The sequence below is a fragment of the Penicillium bovifimosum genome (genome assembly GCF_028826915.1).
Source record: "Penicillium bovifimosum strain IBT 22155 chromosome Unknown utg000002l_segment0_segment0, whole genome shotgun sequence".
Taxonomy (NCBI): domain Eukaryota; kingdom Fungi; phylum Ascomycota; class Eurotiomycetes; order Eurotiales; family Aspergillaceae; genus Penicillium; species Penicillium bovifimosum.
In genome coordinates this window covers 4,615,972-4,637,923 of record NW_026622711.1, presented here as the reverse complement: position 1 = coordinate 4,637,923, position 21,952 = coordinate 4,615,972, and the positions used below count along the sequence as shown (strand labels likewise).

The window sequence follows — 21,952 nt, the reverse complement described above, 5'->3', positions numbered from 1 at the left end:
AGTTCGAGGTGTGAGAGAAGGGAAGGAGGGAAGTGGGAAGAGGTAGATTAAGTGGCGAGAAGACGGAGCGGCCGAAGATGGTTTCGGAAGCCGTCCACAGAGAGGCAAAGTCACAAAGAGTAGGAGTTTCAGAGGGCGCTACTGATAAAGCACCTCAGGGGTTTGGCAATAAGGAGAAGAGAGAAAGACCACAGTGGGGGGGGGGGGGGGTGGCCAGAACTAGATGTATGAGAGACACAAGATTCCAAGCTTTGGTGAAAATTTCAGCAAGCGGGTACGTGCCCGGTCTCCCGTTTCAGCAGGATAAAGGGGAATCACCTAACAAACCAGGAGAGCCTACGGAGTATTCTTAGCTCGAAAGCACTGCGTAGCTATCTGATTATTTGAGGCATTTCCTGCCGAATTTCATTAGGGCATTCAAGACAATATGATCGCGGCTTTTAGGCCAATTGTATTCGAGTGAAATCCCGGTGCTTATTAGCGTCTTACTAGAATTTGCCCCCACGAGGCATTTTTGTACTTCAGTCTTCAACCTTGGAATTGATCTAGGTTTAGGTTGGGATCGTGAAGGAGATGACTTTTCTAAGTTTTACTGCATAACACCGTACGATGTATTCTATTTCTGTTCTTTTTTTCACTTCTTGGTTCTGTATGTGGGACTGTTCTGTAAGAACAACCGTACTCCGTACTCCGTACAGTAATGGAGACGGCAAGAAGCACACCGACAATGCAAAAATACAACGAGAAATTAGGTAGACATTCCAAGTTGACACTGTTCCTACTAGGTACTCCCTACAACTTGAACCCAATACACAGTATCCGTACTTTGTAGCAATCCCTCGTTGATCGAGATCCAACTGTCCCCACTCCGGTTGCCGACGTCGGCCAATTTTTTTGGAACGCCAAGAAGTTCAGAGTCACATATCAAAGAGGACTATTTCAAACATTGTACTCAGTAACTCGGACTTTTATCAGCAAACACACACATAGAAGTCAATATCTGCAATGACTTCTTTCGTGCTCAAAATCCCTTGCTCCTCGGCCAACATTGGCCCCGGGTTTGATGTGATCGGCCTGGCACTGTCCCTCCATTTGGATATCCACGTCACCATCGAGCCCACATCCTCATCCCAGTACCCTTTCAACTGCGCCATCACCTATGAGGACCAGAGCAAGAGTGTGGAGCAGATCAGTCTCGACCCAGAAGTCAATCTGATCACCCGAGTAGCCTTGTATGTCCTCAGATGCCACGATCAGCGAGCCTTTCCCGTGGGGACTAAGGTGCACATTGTCAACCCTATCCCGTTAGGCCGGGGTCTGGGCTCATCTGGTACCGCCGTGGTGGCCGGTGTCATGCTAGGAAATGAGGTGGGTAAGCTGGGTTTGAGCAAAGAGCGATTGCTCGATTTCTGCTTGATGATTGGTAGGTTACTATGTTTTTTTATCTCCCTTCATCTGAATCTCGGAAGGGCGGAACTGAAGATGGGATGTCATATCGTACATGAACTAACACGTGAGGACAGAACGACACCCCGATAACGTGGCTGCTTCCCTCTTCGGTGGGTTTGTGGGCACCTATCTGAATGAGCTTAAGCCCGAGGATGTGGCACGAAAAGAAATCCCTCTCAGTGAAGTCCTGCCTGCTCCGGCAGGTGGAGTTGACACCGGTATCAGACCTCCTGCGCCACCAGTGGCCATTGGTCATTACAGGAAGTTCAACTGGGCTCCAGAAATCAAGGCCATTGCCATTATCCCCGACTTTGTGGTGCCTACGGCCAACGCCCGTAACGTACTCCCGGAGACCTACTCCAGGGCGGACGTGGTATGTTCGCTGTCTCAAATATGATGTATACCCCTTTGAAAACTAATCCATGGCTAGGTCTTCAATCTTCAGCGCGCGGCACTCCTCCCCGCGGCATTGGGAAGCTCGCCGCCGGATCCTGACATGATCTTCCTTGCCATGCAGGACAAGGTGCACCAGCCTTATCGCAAGACACTGATCCCGGGATTGACTGAAATCCTCCAATTCATGACCCCTACCACTCAACCCGGTCTGTTGGGAATCTGTCTCTCCGGTGCAGGACCGACCATTCTGGCATTGGCCACAGAGCGCTTCGAAGAGATTGCTGACCGCATCATCGCACGGTTCGCTGCCAATGACATCACCTGCCAATGGAAGCTACTCGAGCCAGCTCACGATGGAGCTACTGTCACCTATAACTAAGATATAGCGCGCTTTGTTTCGTCAAAATGACTGCTGCCTGCGAGTGAGCGGTGCGTCGTGCTTGGCACATCGTCGGCAGCATTGGCGCATTGGGACTCGGGGAAAGTCTGCATAGGGCTATAATGGAAAGGAGAATTCCTGCTTTCAGTGTCGCCACATGGGTCATGCAAGATCTCGCTCTCACCGCTGCTCCTTGCTTTGCTCATTGCAGGTCCATGTGAACCTTCCGACTCGGCAGGTTGCACTTGGCTGATTACCGAACTTGCGAATTTTGTACGATGGTACATGGTGGGCTAGTGCTAAGGACTTGGTTCCTCTCAGCAATGCTTTGACTCGGGTACTCAATTTATGGCTAGAAGTATAGATGGCGGGCTACATCGAATGAAATCATGATCAACCACGTAACACAACCACCGAAGCTAAAAAGAATAATCTACTTAAGAATCCGGTCAGCAGCAAGACGTAGCAGACTGGAGAATCTTGAAAGATCCAGTCCATCGCTAAAGGTCATAAAAGATACTCCGACCAAACGCCCAGAATAGTTGTTGTAGAGACAAGGCGGTCCGATGTGGCAGAAGTCAAATGACACCATTGCGATAAGCCGCTCGGCGTCAACCAAGGGATCGTGGAATTCAGCCTATTGACCACAGTTTCAACTAACTTGCTTCAATCATGGATGATCTACTCGCGCCTATTCAAGATGCCCTGGAAGGCCAAATTGTGCGCCCATTCCCTCTGTCTCCGTTGTTCCCGCACCCGGATTGAAGCTAATGACATCTCGATAACAGGACTTCCACGGCCAGCGTCTGGCAGAGCTCCTTTCTACAGTTTTGCTGATTATCTCCGGGGTATGTTGAGTACCCATGGGGTTGTTACCACCGGGTCTAACATTACTGCTATAGGCTGCCAGTCTCGTCATCGGATACACCTACAAAGACATTTACCTCACGTTATGGACCGGTTTGGCGGGCACATTGTTCACAGCTCTCGTTGTCGTCCCACCCTGGCCTGTATACAACCGCAATCCAGAGAAGTGGCTTGGCTCAACGGGCGGGAAACCAAACCCACGCATAACGGTGGACGGCGTGAAGGTGCAATAAGTGCTTGTCAAGCGTAATAAACACTGGATTGATAATAGCAGCGCTTTCTTGTCTGTTACGAAGTATGGAATAGCATGGAGCTGTTCGGCATAATAATTCGAACGTCGGACAAACACCTGTGTTATCGTAAAGATCCGGATGTGTCAAGGGGTTTAAGCTATCAGAAAATTGGGCATGTAGCATAAGCCAGAAATCATGAATTTGTATCGTGTAGTTTCTCCAAAATCCTAGGCTCAACCGCTTTACCGGCCGTACTTCTGGAATTCCCAGTCTCGGTTGTCCAATGGGCAGACCTGACGGGTCTTCAGCCATCTCGATATGCAGTGGAAGTGGAATGCGTGCTATAGTAAGCAAGTGATTAGTCCATGATCAAAGGGTTGGATGGGGTGGATGCGGGAGTCCTCACGTTGCAGATACCCCAGGCAACAGTACACTCTTCCGTTGTTGATGATCCTTGGTTGGCCTGGCATTCAATGCCTGTTGCGTCAATCGGTTAGCTTGTCGGGTATGAGAATTCAGAGGTATGGAGGTTAGGCGTACACAGATCCATGATGTGGTTTCGGCAAATGGCGCAGTTATCGACAACGATATCCCACGCCCACAAGGCAACGGCGTTCCACTTTAAAGCGAGTTGTCAGTGTCATGTAGGCTTTCGAAGGAGGGACTTGTGTACCTTCTTGACCTCAAACTTCTTCTTGTCGCTAGCATCGGTGCCCTTTGCGACCGCCTTGCCCTTGGAGGAGCCTGTAGCGGCTTCTTTCATCTCCACATCGGCCATCTTGAGAATATCTGCCGGGCTTGAATGCGTTGTGTTTGGGATGCTTGGCCGAGACAACAAAAGCTATCTGGAGTGGGGGGATCGGGACTGTGACTGAGGTAAGTGAGGCTCCGACAGACGGTTTAGGGCAATGATCGAGAGCGGTGATGGTAGTCGTAATGTGCAAACAGAAAAGTATGGACATACCTCTTTAGCGTTGTGGAAAGAAGACGTGCTTTCAAGGTACCCAATGCACAATGAGACCAGTGACCCTGTCCAGCAGTTGCTCTCACGATAAAGGTGTTTGGCTGTGTTTGCTGCCGCTATCGCGAGGCAGGTGGCGACTTAGTCATCACGATCCGTCTCCCCTCCCGGTTTGGCTGCATCCGACAACCTCTCACCCCAACCCAATAACAATGATTTTATATTCATTTGCTTCTCTTCGTTCTTCTTCTTTAGAGATGTTTACAGTTGCTGCCTGTTATTGACAACCGTTCCATTCACTTTGAGCTACCCAAGACGTTCCAGCGAACCGTCGATGTTTGCCTTTGGGCGGCAACATCACCTGTCTACCAGCTTGACTCACCTTGCGACTCCTTGACTTTCTTGGTTTTACAAACTTCACTTTCTCTGCTTTCTCGGCGTTGTCATCTTCTAATCTTGTCGACACCTGCTGAGCAGCCTCTGACTGACCTTTCCTGATTCTTCTCTTTACTGCTTCGTCATAGCGTTGCTCTTCTCTTTCTCTTTACCTCTCCCACCGGCTGCCTATTTTTCAAGCCATCCGTCGCCATGTCGACTCAATCCCCTCACCCTCCAACTCCCAAGGGCTCCCGCACAAACCGACGCCCCCAGAAGAAGAATATGACCCCCCAGGCTCCGAAGTCTCAGCCTCTCTCTACTCCCCCCTCCTCTCCGCCGCAGACCATGACCCCAGGCGTTCTCCCAACTGGCGCGTTGAACAATTTCAATTCTTCGAAGAAGGCCCCGCGTTCAGGGAAGAAGCAGCGCGATCCCAAAGGTTCAGCAACCCCGCAACATGGCTACCATAGCAACGGATACAGCGGCCAGCGACAAACACCCAATCATCCCGCTGTGACTTCTCCTCTACCGAAGTCAACAACACCAGCCTACGCGGGACCAACCTTCCACGCATCCCCTGCCCCGTCCGCCTTGCCTATTCCCAGCTTCTTCTCGAAATCAGCACCTGATTCAAAGCTCGCCCCTCCTATCGAGACCGATAGCGACGATGCGGAGCCGGGACCCGATGCGACTCCCTCGAAGCCTCGAAATAAGACCCCCATTCTGGCTGACGAACAAAAGCCTTCCCCGCTAGATTTTCTTTTCCAGGCTGCCGTGCAAGCTAGGGACGCCAAGTCCACCGGCAGTCATGAGGTGGATAGGCTGCGGTCTCCCCAGACTGAGCCCAGGGCCGCTCGCACCAATCCTGATGGAATGTTTGCTTTCGAAATTGGAAACTCTGACCACCCCCGCAAGGCGGTCAACTCGGGTATCGGTCCTTCTTTCGCGCCATCTTATCAAGACCGCATGAATGCGCTTCGACCGCCTAGTGCCTCTCAGTCACCTGCGGCCGCTGAGGAGCAGCACAGAAGGAGGACCGAGGAGTTGAAGCAACTCTTGCTCAACCCGCCTGCGCAGAAGCCGCCGTCTTTGGTTCAATCTTCGAGTGATTATGCTGGAACATTCGGACCTCGCCCGTCTAATGTTCCCCCTTATGCAACTCCCGTGCGCACCTCATCTGGTCCTCCGTTGACCTTGTCTAATGGGTCCTTTTCCCCGCACTCTCATCCGCAGCAACCGCATGCTTACCCTCACTACTCCCAACATGCCCCCTTGCCTGCGCGCCACTACGTTCCGCCTCCATCCATGCCTCAGTATCATGGCCGTGCCTCGAATGGACACCCCAGCGGCGGATACTCGAGTGGGCCTTCCCCGGCACCGTCCGGCAACCCCTACCTGCCAGGTTACGAGTCTCAGTGGAGTGGTCACGGATCACCCCACCAGAGTTACGCCGCGCCTTCGTCCCAGATGCCTGTCAACTCGCCGTTGCCATCTCAGGCGGCGGATACCCGGCAGATCGAGAATGACATTCGCCGGGTATTGAAGCTGGACACCTCTGGGGGTGCTCCCATCATGTACGCTTAGCTTCATAATCAAGCAGGTTGATCAAGATTGCCTGCGATCTTGCTTGACTTCGTTCATTGGCAGGCACATTCTTATTATCTCAACTCTTTGATTTCCCTGTTTGTGGGTTCGGTTTTCTTTCGGTTATTCCTGCACTCGTTTATAAAGGGCCTTGGCTGGTATCGGGTCCCTTGGTTTCACTTATGTCTTCCTTTCTTGCGACGGAGGGCTCGTTGCTTTCTTACTCAGGCCTCTGGTGCCAACGTTCATGATGCACAGCACTGGATGCTATGTTGACTAATGAGGTGGTTATTTTTTGGGCTTCACCTGACATTCCATCGTTTGGCGTCATGGGTTCTTTTCGGTGTGATGCATCTAGTTCTCGCATTCGGGGATGAAGACTTGGCCAAGCCGAGGACGGCTACGAAATGCATGGTACTTGCTTTTCTTCGTTATTTTTGCTCCAGGAAGAAGGGCATTGGGCTCCTTTCGGTTTCACTTTTGGCTCTGGTCGAATATCGGTCAGCCTTCCGGGGCTGACATATTTGACTCTTCGTTGTTTCTTTGCCAGTCAATCAAATCAGTATTTCCCAAATCCGAAAGCACGTACATTGTACTTCGACGCGAAAGCCCTAAGCTACATCGCAAGTGAACTAGCCACACCGTTGAAACAAGTTAGAAGTGGCTCACCGGATAATTGCGGGGTGGAGTTCAACGTACAAGAGACAGAGCACATTGGCTGGATCCCTGTTGATCTTAATAACTGCCTAGTCCCCGACTCCCCGGGCTTTCTACCGGGAGAAATGTATGGAGTTTTCATTCAACTTTTCAAAGGCGTAGAAACACGAAGCGCTGAAACAATTGAAGGATGTCATTGAAAGTGTACACAGTAACTATTCCTTTCTGGACTATATGGTGGCGCAGTTCTACAACAGTTAGGGCTCTACTCCGTACAATAGATATGGATTACTCCAATGAGATCCACTCGGCCTTTAATTTTATTTCATGTTCAGCCACAGTTCCAGGGGAAGTAGAACCCAGGCCCGAACCCAGTATTGTACCTTGTTCCCCTTGAACTTTTATACAAAGCAGCCCTGGAGATGTACACAGTACAATGTACATACAATGTACATACATCGTAGTCTGGTCTGCAGCTCAATGATCGTCCCAATCTTGAGCTCAATCGGAAGTTCTGAACGGCACTTCAATATGTCATCGAGGTTGCATTGGGACAATGACATTCAAATCCACGAGTCCAGTGCCAGACCTATGCCGTTGACATATGTTCCGAGGTACTTCGTACAAGTACATACTTGGCACAACGCCTCATTGCTGATTCGCATTCAAAAGTTTATGACGATATCAAAGGGATCTACATACCAGACGCTGTGGCCTCGCTGGATGCGGCCAGGTGTCAATGAAATAGAGTCATCTTTCGTAACTACACAGTACTGAAGTGATCAGTGTAAATTGGGCGCGGTATTGCAAAATTGTGAACCTTCATGATTGTTGTAAGATAAATTGAAAGAAACCAAATTCCCCTCATCCCGGCCTTTTCTCCTTCCTTACCTAATTCTGGACCTGCCCCTACCATTTTCACATCAAGCATTCAACGACATTTCTTTTCCTTTCCATCTTCTGAATTCTTGCATTGCTTACTCCTGCGTCGGAGTACATTATTCTCTGTCACCAATGACCGCTTTTGCGACCTAATCTTGGTTTCCCCCCCCCCTGCTCAGCCTGTTTTTCTCTATAAGCCAGACACCATGGCGAATATGTGAGTCTACCTCTTGGTTGTCTGCTCGACAGAACTGACCAATATAGGTTTACTTCGACATGGCGCTCCTTTTGGCATACCATGACCTCCAATGACCGCCATGCCTCCCACGACTCCCCCTACCGTACAGGGAGACACGTCCCTCTCAACCAAAGCCGCCATGAGCCACTCACATCTGTCGCAACCAGCGCAATCGAGTCTCGCCCAGATCTCTCCAACCCCTACGATGACGAGCCAGCAAAAGGATCAGCAAATGCGCAAGCAAGCGAGTGGACTGGCTCCCCCGATGACTTGGACTCTCCTACCCGCCCTTACTCCCCTGGAATGAGATCGGTGGCATCCCAGAAGAGAAGATCGAATGACCAAGGCGAGGGTGCGCCAGAAATCCAAATGCAAAGCTTCCACGATGGAGCACCACCACCGCCGCCGGTCGCTCACTCATGGCGGAAGATTGAGCGTTGGTTAGAACACAATTACGAGGAACTGCTTGATCAACTCGGAGAAGGATGCACCCAGAACGATATAAACGAGCTGGAGCACGAGCTCGACTGCAGTCTACCATTAGAGGTGCGGGAATCCTTGATGATTCATGACGGTCAGGAACGTGGTGGTCTGCCTACCGGTGTCATCTTCAGTGCCATGCTGCTCGACTGCGAGGAGATTGTTCAGGAATGGCGCAACTGGAAAACGGTCAACGACGAATATCTCAGCGGTTCAACTATGCCTCGCCCGTCCGCCAGCTCCGCAGCCAGCTCCTCTGCGGCCGGTCCGTCTCAGCCCAACCCCGGCATGTGGCGATCAGAACTGCTGGACCGCCAGGATTCCCAACCGCCCGGTGCCGTTCAAAAAGCATACGCACATCCCGCGTGGATTCCTCTTGCCCGGGATTGGGGTGGCAACAACCTTGCCATCGATCTGGCACCCGGCCCCGCTGGAAAATGGGGCCAGGTAATCATCTTCGGCCGTGATTACGACTGCAAGTATGTCGTGGCTCGATCGTGGGCTGCATTCCTCGCCACTCTGGCCGATGATCTGTGCAGCGGCCACGTTGTCGTCGACGAGGAGACGAATGAGCTGAAGCTGAAGCAATTCAAGGCTCAAGGCGTGGAGCCCCCATATCTGGAAATTCTGCGCTGGAGGACGGATCAGAAGTATGGCCGCCGTGTGCCTCGTCGAAAGGGTCCGGTGCCCAATGGTCTGGGCGTAAACTCTTCCGGCAACCGGTCCAGGAGTCGGGAGTCCCCTTACGGTAGCCCCACGCGCGCTGAAGAACGAGGTCGTTCGCCGCACCGTTTCTCCAAGAGTGGAAACGCCCAGAGCCCTAAGACGCCATTCGGTGTGTCCAGTCCTCTTGCACGGGTGACAGAAGAGACGACAAGTCCCATCACCACTGCAGGACCCTCGATCTCTGAAGACCCCAAGGAAAACGACAAGGGAGCTGGAGACGAAGACCTTATGGAGGTCGTCACCCCACAAATCTCCAACAAGGAGAACGAAGGTTTCCCGAAACCCAATGAGCTCAAGGAGACCGAGAAGGTAGAGAAGGCTGACTCTGCAGAATCCCCCGGTGGCTCCAGTGGCTTGGAGTCGGAGGTGCTGGGTGAAATGAAGAACGTGGCTATTTAGAATAAGCCTGACATCGAGGTCCCGTTTCTCTTTCTCTCGGTTTTGTTTCAAGGGCATCTGGCGTCAATGTTGAACTTGTGGACGTGTTTCTGCTTCTCCTTGTATAGAATTTTCCCCCATTCCTGTGGCCTCAGTTCACGGCATTTGTTGTAACTCTATGCTGTCCTGTGCGTTTGCCTTGTTGTGGTTTGGCTTTGCCGTCGAGATGGCTCTGTGTTTACGGTCTTTGATACTTTTCTTTGCTTGTAATTCTATGATGACAGTCTTGCCTTTTTCTTGTCTGACTCAATCCCTTTACTTCTTTGATCTTAAGCTGGGCCTAGAGCATACGTATAGTTGATGCTGTAAAGCTCTATGGCATGGGTATCCCGTATAACATCAATCTAGGTCATCAATCCATTAATATACAGAAATCATGAGTCCATGCCCAACACCCTCAGAGCTCAGGACTCTTAATCCCAATCATCATCATCATCATCATCACCCCGATTTCTCACATTAGGATTCGCATTCCGAATGCCCCGTCTCCCCTTCTGTCTCCCAAACGCTCTTCCACCACCACCATCATCACTATCCTCACTCTCCCTCAAATCATCATCCTCATCCCCACCCGCAATCTTAGCCCCCAGCAAAATCCCCTTAACAACCAACCTCTTCTCCAAAACCCTGACATCAAACCCTTCAACCCCATCAAACCCCCGAGCATCCAACCCCTCAAACCCAACAACCCGATCAACCCCAACCCCATCCTTAAACCCAATAACACAAGGCAAAACCTGAATCCCCAGCTTCGACGCAATAAACGGCGTATTCCGCACATCAACCCTCGCAAACGAAACCTCGTAATGAGCACTCGCCAGCTCGCCCAGCCGCATATCCATCACCGCGCACCGGGCGAAGTCCGGGTGTGCGAAGTGAACCAGACATCTGCTCGTGCTGGTTGTGAAGTCTAGCACGGATTGGTCGTTGGAGAGGGTGGGGTAGACTTCGTTTTGGAGGAGGGAGGTGCTGCCGTGTGTTGCGGTGGCGGAGTGGTTGTCTTTTGTGGCGGCCAGCTCCGCGTTTAGTTGTTGGATGCGCGTGTCGCGGTAGAGGGTGTCGGCTTCGTTTTCGAGGGTCGCGAAGAGGTCGTCGTCTGAGTCGGGCATTTTGTGTGGAGGGTGTGTCCCTTTGGAAGTGGTTTTGGGCTTGGAATCCCCTGTACACAGTATTTCGATGTGAATTGGGATTTTCAGGGGAGTGTGTGGTTGGGAGGGTTGTGGTTGAGGTTTGGAAGATCGGTGCTCCACTGATATGCTCGGTAGTCTTGGTACGAAGTATGAAGTGGTAGGAGTTATGAACAGCTGTCTAGTTAAGTTGGAATTGAATTGAAATATGCTTGACTTGACTTATTCTAAAGGCTATCTGGAATCCTGGGCGCATCTTTCTCGTAGATAGTATTGCAGCTACCTATGTTGTACTGTGGTACACCGTACTCCATAGTCACGGGATGATGATCGAACCCCCTACTTGTATGCTGTAGAGATGGATCATTGAATCGGCCTCCGGTCTCTTGCCAGATACCTCCTATAAGTATATCAAATCATCCCCATCGTGTTAACTGTATTAACTGTCGTATCGTTCAAAACAGTCCCGCTGAGTCATCCGACCTTAGGTAATCCCGTGTCTGCTTCCGGCGAAATCTGTTGTTGTCAAATCTCCCTGGGTCTTTTCTTTGGTCTCTTTGGTCAAATCTCTCGACTCCTTTCGTTCTTCGACTCCCCTCTGGATCATCTCACTCGGTATCTGTCATTCTGGTCCCTCGCCTCTTCACCAGCAATCAGCCGATAAACCAATCACCCCTTTATCTGCGCCATGGTCGAAGACAAGAAATCCGACGACTATACCGTCGACATGAATAAGGTCGACCAAGGCCATAAAGAGTTCGAGGCCGCGCCGGCGCCGTCTCCTGTTCCCCGCGCCGTTTCCTCCATGTCCAACAACCCCGCCCTTCCGGTTCTGGCATACTGCGGTTCGTCGATCATGATGACCGTGATGAACAAGTATGTTCTGTCGGGCTTGGACTTCAACTTGAACTTCCTCTTGCTCTGTGTTCAGGTATGTGGTAGCTCGTGCAATGGGATTCGAAGCGCATCTCTAACAATGACAGTCTTTGGTCTGCATTGCCGCAATTCAAACTTGCAAGTCCATGGGGCTTATCACATATCGCGATTTTAACACCGATGAGGCCAGAAAATGTATGGACTCCAGTAGCCTGGCTTGGGGATAGAATTGGCAGCTGACATTATTCGTTTTTTTTTTTCTCGTATAGGGTTCCCCATTACGCTCCTCCTGATCGGCATGATCTACACTGGCTCCAAGGCCCTTCAGTTCCTCTCGATCCCCGTTTACACTATCTTCAAGAACTTGACCATTATCCTCATTGCCTACGGAGAGGTTCTCTGGTTTGGTGGCTCGGTCACCAACCTCACGCTGTTCTCCTTCGGTCTGATGGTGTTCAGCTCGCTCATTGCCGCCTGGGCTGATATCAAGCATGCCGTCGAGAGCTCCGGTGATACCTCCAGCAAGGTCTCCACCTTGAATGCTGGATATGTTTGGATGCTTATCAACTGCCTGTGCACTTCGTCCTACGTCCTGGGCATGCGCAAGCGCATCAAGTTGACCAACTTCAAGGATTTTGACAGTATGTGAATTCTGCTAGCCTGGTTTTGGATGTGTATTAACTGAACTCTCTAGCCATGTTCTACAACAACCTCCTGTCAATTCCCGTTCTGCTGGTTCTCACCCTGCTGGTTGAGGACTGGTCGTCCGCTAACCTTGCCCGGAACTTCCCCGAGGCCAACCGTGATGGCATCTTCTTCGCCATGGTTCTGTCCGGTGCCTCCTCCGTCTTCATTTCCTACACATCCGCGTGGTGTGTCCGCACCACCTCCTCCACCACCTATTCCATGGTTGGAGCGCTTAACAAGCTGCCCATCGCCCTGTCCGGCCTTATCTTCTTCGACGCACCAGTCACCTTCCCCAGTGTGTCCGCAATTGCTATCGGCTTTGTCAGTGGTATTGTCTACGCTGTCGCCAAGATCAAGCAGAACTCCAAGCCCAAGACCGGTGTTCTGCCCACGCCCGTCAGTGCCAGCAGCCAGAGCATGCGAGATTCGCTTCGCTCTTAGTACATTGGAATGGGAGTATGCATCTGACTGGTCAGCGCATAAACCAAAAGCCCGTGTCCACGGTGCTCCTTTGCATGTGACATTATGATTCACGTTTCATTGCAGCCGCAGGGGACTTGTCTGGTATGGGGGAAGATCCTGTGATCACTTGGGTCGGTGTTGGTGTTCTATTCTTTCATTTCTCTCTTCTGTTCTTTCTTCCCCCTTTTGTGCCTTTCTATGTCAGGTAAGCTGGTGAGCTTTCACGGCTTCTCCTCCCCTGTTCTGGATCTGCAGTATGATTTAGTAATTCTCCTTTTTTTTCTTCTGCACATGCGGCCATAGCATTGTTTTTGTCTGTTTTATTCGATGTATATAGCTATGCCGCGCTCTGGGGGTTCCAATAGAACGTGTGTTTCAACTAATATGACTGCTTCTTGGGATTGATTTGATCTTATATGCGCTATTCATTCAGATGTCAGGTCTAATACAGCCCCTTGTCACTTATTCGTCATCCAAGAGTGCTTAATGCCCTAGCCAGTGTATCTCACGTGACCTGAAATCCTATTATGCACGGCGCCTGAGGCAACACTGAGGTGAAGCGGGTCTCCCAGTCCCAGCCGATTTCTCATCAAATTACGGAGTAGCGTGGTATTAATTGATTTCAACTATCAAAGATAGGCAGACTACATCCAATTGTGAAATCAAATGAGATCACCTCGAAGTTGAAAGCCTGTCTTCTATCATACTGCATACTGCATCACTGCGTATAGTTCGGATCTTTGCTTGGCCGAGCTTAATCCGCGATTTTCCTCTTCTCATCCTCCACCTTCAGACATCGGACAGGCTTGGATACAGAACAATACGAAGTATTCCAAGGAAATACTCTGATCCCAATCTTCTGCCATGCCTCGCAACAACAAGAAAATGAAGAATGCTCCTCCGCCTCGCGCTCGCGGACCCTGCAAACCGTCCGCTCCAGCATCAGGTCCCGGCAAGGGCCAGCAGCATGGCAATGGCCAGAAGCAAGGGAATGACAATTCCAGTGCACCGAAGAAAGGTCCTATGCAGGCAAATCAAAGACCGATCGTACCATTTTTGAGGAAAGATCGAGTGTTGCTGGTTGGCGAAGGTGAGCTTGACTGGGAGAATTACCGTGCTTTGTCCTTTTTCTTCCCCTTTACATGCAAGAATGTCTATTCAGTTGGGTCCTATGTGGAATTGACTCCATGGGAGATTTCACTCGATGCTGCATTTCCACTTTGATGCATAAGATTTGCTGCATTTGCAACATTCATTCCCATATCAAAGCAAGAAACATTCAAAATAACGCATTATATCCACAAACACCCCTAACGAAAGAAAAACAGGAGACTTCTCATTCGCTCGCTCACTAGCAAAGCAATACAAGTGTCGCAATCTCTGCGCAACATGCTACGACAGCAAAGAAGCCCTCTACGCCAAATACCCGCAAGCCCCACAACATATCGAAGAGATCCTCAACGCAAGAAAGAAGCCAACAGAAGAGCCAGACTCCAAAACAGAAGACTCAACTCCCCAATCAAAAGACACCAAATCCCCCAAAGTCCTCTTCTCAGTTGACGCGCGCAAACTCGGCGCCCAACCCAGCGTCGGCAAAGAGCTCCGCATCGGCTTCCCACGCCGCGAGCGCAAACGACCAGCCTGGTACCAGCAGCCAGAGCCGGGACCAGCGTACCAGCCAGGCGGACCGTGGGATGTAATCTGTTTCAATTTCCCGCATGTGGGCGGACTATCCACGGATGTGAACCGACAGGTACGCGCGAACCAGGAGCTGCTAGTTGCGTTTTTCAAGGCTTGTGTGCCTCTTGTTTCTAAGGCGCCGCCGTTGATGGATGCTGAGGATGATGAGTGGGTTTATGAGGATGGGGAGGAGAGTGAGGATGATGACGAGGAAGAAGAAGAAGAAGAGAACGGAGGCAACGATGATGAAAGTACTGGGAAGGGATTCCGGGTTGGTCCTGGACAGATTCTTGTGACGCTTTTCGAGGGGGAGCCGTATACGCTTTGGAATATTCGGGATTTGGCGAGACATGCGGGTTTGGTTGTTGTTACTAGTTTCAAGTTTCCGTGGGCTTCTTATGAGGGGTATTCGCATGCCAGGACCGCGGGACATATTGAAGGGAAGGATGGGGAGAGGGGTGGATGGAGGGGGGAGGATAGGGAGGCGAGAATGTTTGTGTTTGAGGTCAAGCAGAAGGAGGATGGGAAGAAGGGCAAGAAGAGAGGTCGGGATGATTCTAGTGATAGTGAGTAAGTAGGTGGCTGTATACCTATGCTGCATCTTCATCATTACTGTACTTTTAATGTATGCTTCTTTTGACATGTAGATGTTGTATGAACGTCGTTGGATCTATTAGAGGTTATGAGGTAGAGGTTCACATTATGTACACTTTCTTCATCTCGTTCTCGCTAAATATCTCACCCGTCGTCGGGTCTTTCACCTTGCCTGCCTCGACTGATCCTATCTTCGTGCTGATGTCTAGGAGCCGTTGTTTCCCGTAGATTCGGCCATTGGGTAGAACTATCGGGTCGCTTTCTACATAGCTCTTCGAGTGGTGGGCGTACGGCATTTTGCGCGCTAGCTCATTTAGCTCAGTCGAGCAGATCGGACATACAGATGTCGATGTAGACTGTGAATTTGAGCTAGATGATGTGTATGCCGAATGGCATAAAGGCGTCTTAAGTGCCGAAAGCCCAGCCGAAAGAGCAATGTGCAATAGTGGCTGTGACGGGAGCGAGAGCAATTCATGGTGAGTCTGCACGAACAGATTGGAGAGATATTGCCAACGGTCTAGTGCAAAAAGAGTCTGTACTCCATCAGTAAATCATAGTACAGGCCGCATACAAGTGTTGACGTACTTTGTAGGGCTCGGCTCGTGTGTCCTGTGTGAAAACAAGCAATCCTGCTGCACGCAGAATCTCTGAATTCTCGGATTGCTGACTTGAGATGAGGTATTTTTTGGCGTGGATAATTGCCTCAATCTTCTTAGACTTGTCCTGTGTCCTGACCATCTCGATGTATTGCTGCAACCGGAGTTCGAATTCAAGATTATGCTTCAGATACCGCCAGTCAGTCAAAGCTACGAAGAAAGTGCCGTCCCAACTAACCTTGCTCTTTTTGAGTGCTGCTTTATTCTCCCCGCACCACTGTAACGCCTCCTTTGTTTCCCCGCGTTTCAAGCTCTCAACCACCCGTTGGCACTGTGTGAACACACCGAGATCTACTAAATCCTCAATCTTCTTCTCCTGTGCCAATTGCGTCGCACTTTTCGAGTATCCCGAGCGCAGCATGTGGTCCACGAGTAGTCGGTCCAGTCGTACACGTGACCACTGGTCATACATGACATCCGCCAGACTTGGAATATGGTGCATGGTTTCCAGGTGTTGGATGCGCTTCATTGATTGTTTGTGTATCTCCTTCTCCTCTTGCTGCAAAGTCTCCATTCTCCGCTTGAGTCCTTGCATTCTGGATATCATTGCGTCGAGTGCGGCAAGTGTCTGATCGGGCGACTGGGTGTTGGAGAGAGAGGCATTGGTGGTGTCTTTGAGTGCGGGGATGACATATTCTTTCTCTCGCTCGACAGCTCGTTGTACAGCTTTGAAGTTTTTGCGCGCGAGTTCCTGGGGGAGCCGGAGGAGTGGTTGGTCCTATGTGAGAGGCAAGTTAGGTCCCAGTTTCATCATCGTCATAGGTGGGGAGGGATATTTACCAGGATGATATGGCTCTCAGGGTTGAGCTTGGTGGACGTTAGTTCTGCCATGGCGCTCGTGCCTTGCTTTTGTATCTTTTGCGTCGTAGGATTGTACTGTGTAGTTGGAGAATTACACAGTACAGGACATGACGTGGAGGGGGAGGTATGCGGAGAGTACGGAAGATCAAAGGTCCGGCAAGCACTGACCCACTTCTTGCGCAGAGTCGGGTTCTGGACAGTCTTCTGGTAGACTGAGTGTAATAAAATAACGTGACCGACCCACCCGTGAGTCCGTGACCCCGGCGGAACTGAATATACTACACTGGGTACGGAGTACCTACTGTGTACTCCGTACTATGGGAAATAATGACCAGTGATTGACCACTAGATCACAACAAAGTTACAAAAACCAAGGTTCCTGTTTATGGCCTAGGGACCTACCTCCCGAGGCTCCCTTTGGTCTTCGCTCTTTCCTCTTGTCACTCGCGGCACACCCACTCCCATCGATTTCCAACCTTGTATCCTGCTCCATTCCATTCTTTTAACCTTAGAAGGGGGATTCGGGAAAGTGTTTCGATTCCTTCCCAAGTGCGGGCAAGTGGATTCACCGAAGTGGTTATATATGATAAAGGCCAGGAATATTATGATTGCCAACCGCGCGTCGCGCAGGTCTCATATACTCCGTACTGTCCCCATCACTCGGTTCTAAGTTCACGGATCTAAGAGGTTGACTACTAGGAAACTGATAGCCCGGAAGAGGACACTTCCCGTAGAGAGTCCCATAATCTTCTGCAGAGAGTCTTACCTGTACGGGACCATGAACTGTCTTGACACTTTCAGAGTGCCAGAGGGCCATCTTGCATTCTCATCTTTCTGAACAGCTCGACATACCCAAATCTCTCCGTATATCACCATAGCCGAGATGCCAGCCGAGATACCAGATCAAGGCAGCTACGATCTTGACCTTAGTGGGAATGCCGACATATACCTCACACTTCGGATCAACAACTCTCGGCCAGAAATTCGGGTTGAAAAGGGGGAGCGGCAGAACAACAGAATACATCGCTCCCAAGTAATTGGGATGAGCAAAGAAAGGAATCAGGCCAATGCCGAGGTTATTGTTACTGGACATCCTCTGATAATCCCGTTTGACGCCCTCTTCCATCGCCAGCCAGTTGACCCAGGGGGAAAAGATCCGAAGATATCAGAACAAGAACTGGAGGCTCTTGCAGGGTCGATTTGGGAAGAACAGGGCTGGTAAGTGTGGTTTCCTTGGAGTCTTCTGACATATTATGCTTTGACGGGACAGGTTGCGCTACGAGTAACGTGGCGCACTCGACAGTGAGAACGATGCCATTATCTTTGCTGCGGGCACACGATGATCATGAGCATGAGCCTGTCTTGAAGGCTGGCTCACTCATAGCCAACAGCCAAGGCGGTAGGTAGTACACAGTAGGTTTATAGCAGCTGAGAAAGACTACCATTGGAATTGGAAGCAAGCATGTACGCAACTTATTTCATGTTGACCGAATTCAATCACACGACAGTACATTCAACAGATAGGCAGCCAACAATATGAACTCTGGCATAGAACAAATTTCCCTTTTGACCCAAGACTCCGGAAATAGCAAAATATGGTACAGGAAAGGAACCAAATGGTCTTCCTGGAGTGCATCTAGTCGCTGTCATCGCTATCATCCTGCTGCTTGGACTTCCGGCGCTCTTTCTTCTCCTTCTTCTCCTTCTTCTTCTTCTTGCGCTCGGCCTTCTCCTCGGCTGTCTCGCCGTCGTGCTTGCGCTTCTTGTTGTCGGACTCCTCCTTCACGGGTTCGGGGGATTCAGCCTTGGGGGCCTCGGTCTCAGTCTTGGTGACAGTGGGAGGGGCGGCAGCGGCGGGGGTCTCGCCCAGAGGGAGGTTGAAGTCCTTGTACTCGCTCTTCCACTTGGCGGGAGTAGCCTCGTTGGTGCGGCCATATTTCTGATATCATAGTCAGTATGTTGTACGGATGTCTCGAAACAATGCATGCAACTTACATCAAGAGTACCAGCAGTCTTCATCTTCTTCTTCTCAAGGGCAGTAGGTCCCAAGCCCCAGCGGCGGGGGTACAGGTCACGCTCCATGATGCAACGCTTGACCTTGGCAACAACGCCGTGGTCGCAGGTGGTAAGCTCGACGGTAGACATCTGAGCAATACCAATGGCAATAGCCTCACCCTTGGTGGTCATGAGGACAACCTCCTCGTGGCACTCAATTCCGGCCTCTACATAGAACAATCAGTACAGATCACAAGTCAGGGTAGAAATTTTTTTTCGCATACCGTAGCGGAGGAGACCAGGAATCATCAGCTTGGCACCGTAGCAGACGGCGTTAACAGCGCTGTCCTTGACGACGATACGCTTGTAGCTGGTGAGCAGGGACTCGAGTGGGCTGATGACCTTGCGGAGGTAAGACTCGTCGCGGTTGTTATCGTAAACCCACTGGGCATCCATCACGTCGTGCAAAGTGACCATACCCTTGCTCTCGTCCATGGCTCCGGAGCGAACGCGGCGAAGCTCCTGCATGTGGGCACCAACACCGAGGAGGAGACCAAGGTGGACACAGAGGGTACGGATGTAGGTACCGGCCTCACAGCTGACCCAGAAGACACCAAGGTGGCGCTCGTTGTCGAACTCGTAGTTCTTGCTCTCGTGGATAGTACGGATACGGAGCTGACGCTTGACGGCGGAGATGAGAGGGGGACGCTGGAAGAGCGCACCGGTCAAGGTCTCCAAAGCGCGGACAAACTGGGCCTCGCCACCGGGGATCTTGTCGTGCAGACGAATCACACAGACATACTCCTTACCAGCACCCTGCTGGGACTTAACCAGACGGGTGGCACGGTCGATGCAGACAATCAAACATCCAGTGACCTTGGGATCAAGGGTACCACTGTGACCGGTCTTCTCGGATCTGTGAGGGAGGAATTGTGTTAGCATGGCTGTAAACCCATTGAGGCAGTCTGAGGATGCCAAATTTACCTGAGAATCCGCTTCATCCAAGCCACGACCTCATGACTGGAAGGGTTGGAGGGCTTGTCGAGGTTGATAACACCGGAGCTGATATATGACTTGAGGTCACGGCTCAAGGGGGAAGAGCCAGCAGGGATAGGGGTGAAGTGACCGGTCCGAACGAGCACTACAAGAAAAAGTCAATGTCGGCCAAGTCAAGGACGGAGATTTAGGACAAGCGTACGCTTCTCATAGTTCTTAAGCAGAAGCGGCCAATCCGAAGTATCAACGGAAGGAACAGACGCTTCAGGCTTGATGGCGTAGTCCATCTCCGAGGTCTTGACAACTGCCATTTTGTTGGTTGTCGTTGAGGAATGCGCGGTGAAAACCCCGAAGATTTTGTCGAAGGAAATTTTGCGAGTGCGGCAGCTTCAGTGCCCGAAGGGGTTTAGCGCCCGGAGATGTTACCACGTGACCTCAACTTTACGCCTCCCTTTTTCGAGAATTTCCAGACCTGGGACTATTGGCTGATTATCTTAAGGAAAATTTGCATTGGTTCTGCCAAAGAATCACATTTTTCAGTAATTCGAGGGAATATCTCATTTGTTGCTATGTTCGCGCTGGGTTCTTTCACGTATCCCTATCTATGACAGGTCACATCATGAACGTCGAGGATCTGCAAGTGCAGTCGCTCCTCCCGTGCAATCTGACCATGTTGGTAGAATCTGCATGGATACATGTCTCGATCTAGCCAAGTCTCCGACCAGCGCCTCTGCCGCTCCAAGAACTCGAAGATGTCCAGCCACCCAAGGATACTCCTGACGTTGTTGCTGACGATGGCTGGTTACCCGGCCTTGGTGGGCGAACTGCCGTGCCATATCCTCTATTTCCGCTGTCCTGATCGTGGCGAGTAAAGTACCTCTCCACGAATCCCGGGACAGTGATGAAATTCCTTCCACCACCGAAGGTCGGGTAGATGCGAGTGAGGAAATCGTAAAGGTGGGCAGCGAGAATTCCCATTGCCTCTATCAGAGCACTATGCCACCCATTCCTAACCATTTCGACGAGGAGCATTGCATACGGCAGGGCAACCGTTGGGATGTCGATGAAGAAGAATCTGGTTTTCGTTCCTCGGTTCGTCTGGGAGTAGGTGTAGACGAAAGCCATGATCATGGCTGATACCAGTCAGCGTCTGCAGGGAAGTGAGCCAAGTACGGGGAACTTACAATGTGTGAGGATCATCGCGTTCAGGTAAGCACCTGCGGTGAGCTTGGAAAAGTTAGCAAGTTTGAAACACACATGATGGACTACCGGGAGGACGAGTGAAATAGAATGTGGATGGTATTGGAGAATAAGAGATGTAGACGATGTATATAGAAATGTAGGGCACCTCCGATACCGACGCGACATAGAATCACGCCAGCGAGCTCGAAGGAAATCCCACCATGCCCACACCTGCGCAACACCTGAATTTTGCGAATTATATGGCGGTGTTGCACAGATGCAGGGGTGCTCTCCCTCGCCTTCAGGAACCGCTTCAGCTAGATTTCGAAGCTGGGCGGGCAGTTATAGCGAGGGATTGGATATGAACGCGATCGCAAGTGCAGAAAAGAATATGAACGTGCAGACCACTCTACCGAGTCACTTACCATGAGGTTGAAAGCTACAAACAGGAGATACACGAAGAACTCTCCTGCGGCCATGCTCCTCTCCACGGCACCGCCATAGCGGTAAACTATCAGTACATTAGCATTCTGATCAAGCCAGACCAATGTGATACCGAGGTATCGTACTGAAGTAAAGGTCAAAGACAAAGTCTAGCTTCGGCCCGGTTAGTAAAAATGGTGTGACCAGTCTGTAGATCTGCGGAGGCCATTGGAATATCAGGCTTGGTACGAATGGCACATAATAAAAGTTCCATAAGCCACCATAAGTCACAGCGGATTGAATCAAAGTCAAAGTGGTGAGAGTCCTGATCGAAATAGTCAGTAACGGGAGCTCAAATCGGCAGAGGAGAGCTGCATACCTAGTGACTGGAGGAGCCGCCCAGAATATATCCATCTTGGGAGATAAAGTGTTACTTGATGCTTAATCGATCACGGCATAGATCATTACAGCCGCTCACAATAGCCAAGTTACTGTGTGGTTAAAGAAAGAAAGAGAAGGACAGGTGGAGAGAAAAAGGTGTGCAAAGCTAGCTTCGGTAAAGTTTCTCCGAAGTCCGGCCCTTACGTATTCGGGACCACCGGTCCCGAGATCCCAGAGAATTTATGCGAGGGGAGCAGAGGTCACATGACCAAGCAAATTCCTTCGTGAGCAGACTGCAGAGGCTTGGGGCTTGGGCCCTTGGCTCGCAAGCGCTTGTCTCATTAGCGCCACTTTTCTGCCACCTGATTGCAAACTTTGTTTAGCGAGCCCGATAACTCCCCACCGCCTGTGCATGAAGTCTCCC

The 21,952-nt window shown here is 50.9% G+C and overlaps 11 protein-coding genes across 11 annotated transcripts; 7 read left to right on the top strand and 4 right to left on the bottom strand.

Annotated features, from left to right (window-relative positions):
• Window positions 1–1,005: 1,005 nt before the first annotated feature.
• On the top strand, window positions 1,006–2,224 carry N7515_002953 (homoserine kinase; the record flags this gene model as incomplete). Its single annotated transcript, XM_056663697.1, has 3 exons — window positions 1,006–1,423; window positions 1,524–1,822; window positions 1,880–2,224. 3 exons carry the CDS (start codon window positions 1,006–1,008, stop codon window positions 2,222–2,224), a joined length of 1,062 nt encoding a protein of 353 aa, XP_056525810.1.
• A 672-nt stretch (window positions 2,225–2,896) lies between these two features.
• On the top strand, window positions 2,897–3,324 carry N7515_002952 (signal peptidase complex subunit 1; the record flags this gene model as incomplete). Its single annotated transcript, XM_056663696.1, has 3 exons — window positions 2,897–2,944; window positions 3,013–3,072; window positions 3,127–3,324. The coding sequence occupies 3 exons, from the start codon at window positions 2,897–2,899 to the stop codon at window positions 3,322–3,324; spliced, it is 306 nt and encodes a 101-aa protein (XP_056525809.1).
• A 242-nt stretch (window positions 3,325–3,566) lies between these two features.
• On the bottom strand, window positions 3,567–4,102 carry N7515_002951 (SCF ubiquitin ligase complex subunit HRT1; the record flags this gene model as incomplete). Its single annotated transcript, XM_056663695.1, has 4 exons — window positions 3,567–3,665; window positions 3,731–3,801; window positions 3,865–3,943; window positions 3,998–4,102. The coding sequence occupies 4 exons, from the start codon at window positions 4,100–4,102 to the stop codon at window positions 3,567–3,569; spliced, it is 354 nt and encodes a 117-aa protein (XP_056525808.1).
• Window positions 4,103–4,873: 771 nt separating this feature from the next.
• Window positions 4,874–6,247, top strand: N7515_002950 (uncharacterized protein; the record flags this gene model as incomplete). The annotated part of the gene is made up of 1 exon (XM_056663694.1): window positions 4,874–6,247. One exon carries the CDS (start codon window positions 4,874–4,876, stop codon window positions 6,245–6,247), a length of 1,374 nt encoding a protein of 457 aa, XP_056525807.1.
• A 1,745-nt stretch (window positions 6,248–7,992) lies between these two features.
• Window positions 7,993–9,629, top strand: N7515_002949 (SMI1/KNR4 family protein; the record flags this gene model as incomplete). The annotated part of the gene is made up of 2 exons (XM_056663693.1): window positions 7,993–8,003; window positions 8,051–9,629. The coding sequence occupies 2 exons, from the start codon at window positions 7,993–7,995 to the stop codon at window positions 9,627–9,629; spliced, it is 1,590 nt and encodes a 529-aa protein (XP_056525806.1).
• Window positions 9,630–10,081: 452 nt separating this feature from the next.
• On the bottom strand, window positions 10,082–10,777 carry N7515_002948 (uncharacterized protein; the record flags this gene model as incomplete). The annotated part of the gene is made up of 1 exon (XM_056663692.1): window positions 10,082–10,777. One exon carries the CDS (start codon window positions 10,775–10,777, stop codon window positions 10,082–10,084), a length of 696 nt encoding a protein of 231 aa, XP_056525805.1.
• A 706-nt stretch (window positions 10,778–11,483) lies between these two features.
• Window positions 11,484–12,799, top strand: gmtA (GDP-mannose transporter; the record flags this gene model as incomplete). The annotated part of the gene is made up of 4 exons (XM_056663691.1): window positions 11,484–11,726; window positions 11,779–11,866; window positions 11,941–12,312; window positions 12,366–12,799. 4 exons carry the CDS (start codon window positions 11,484–11,486, stop codon window positions 12,797–12,799), a joined length of 1,137 nt encoding a protein of 378 aa, XP_056525804.1.
• An 885-nt stretch (window positions 12,800–13,684) lies between these two features.
• Window positions 13,685–15,074, top strand: N7515_002946 (25S rRNA (uracil2634-N3)-methyltransferase; the record flags this gene model as incomplete). Its single annotated transcript, XM_056663690.1, has 2 exons — window positions 13,685–13,910; window positions 14,149–15,074. The coding sequence occupies 2 exons, from the start codon at window positions 13,685–13,687 to the stop codon at window positions 15,072–15,074; spliced, it is 1,152 nt and encodes a 383-aa protein (XP_056525803.1).
• A 121-nt stretch (window positions 15,075–15,195) lies between these two features.
• Window positions 15,196–16,581, bottom strand: N7515_002945 (FYV10 family protein; the record flags this gene model as incomplete). The annotated part of the gene is made up of 3 exons (XM_056663689.1): window positions 15,196–15,627; window positions 15,680–16,468; window positions 16,531–16,581. 3 exons carry the CDS (start codon window positions 16,579–16,581, stop codon window positions 15,196–15,198), a joined length of 1,272 nt encoding a protein of 423 aa, XP_056525802.1.
• Window positions 16,582–17,434: 853 nt separating this feature from the next.
• Window positions 17,435–17,837, top strand: N7515_002944 (uncharacterized protein; the record flags this gene model as incomplete). Its single annotated transcript, XM_056663688.1, has 2 exons — window positions 17,435–17,769; window positions 17,822–17,837. The coding sequence occupies 2 exons, from the start codon at window positions 17,435–17,437 to the stop codon at window positions 17,835–17,837; spliced, it is 351 nt and encodes a 116-aa protein (XP_056525801.1).
• Window positions 17,838–18,187: 350 nt separating this feature from the next.
• cbf5 (pseudouridine synthase CBF5) lies at window positions 18,188–21,561 on the bottom strand (the record flags this gene model as incomplete). The annotated part of the gene is made up of 11 exons (XM_056663687.1): window positions 18,188–18,490; window positions 18,547–18,773; window positions 18,831–19,462; window positions 19,531–19,687; window positions 19,745–19,929; window positions 20,212–20,397; window positions 20,420–20,675; window positions 20,727–20,769; window positions 21,150–21,235; window positions 21,294–21,472; window positions 21,527–21,561. The coding sequence occupies 11 exons, from the start codon at window positions 21,559–21,561 to the stop codon at window positions 18,188–18,190; spliced, it is 2,289 nt and encodes a 762-aa protein (XP_056525800.1).
• Between the last annotated feature and the right edge of the window lie 391 nt (window positions 21,562–21,952).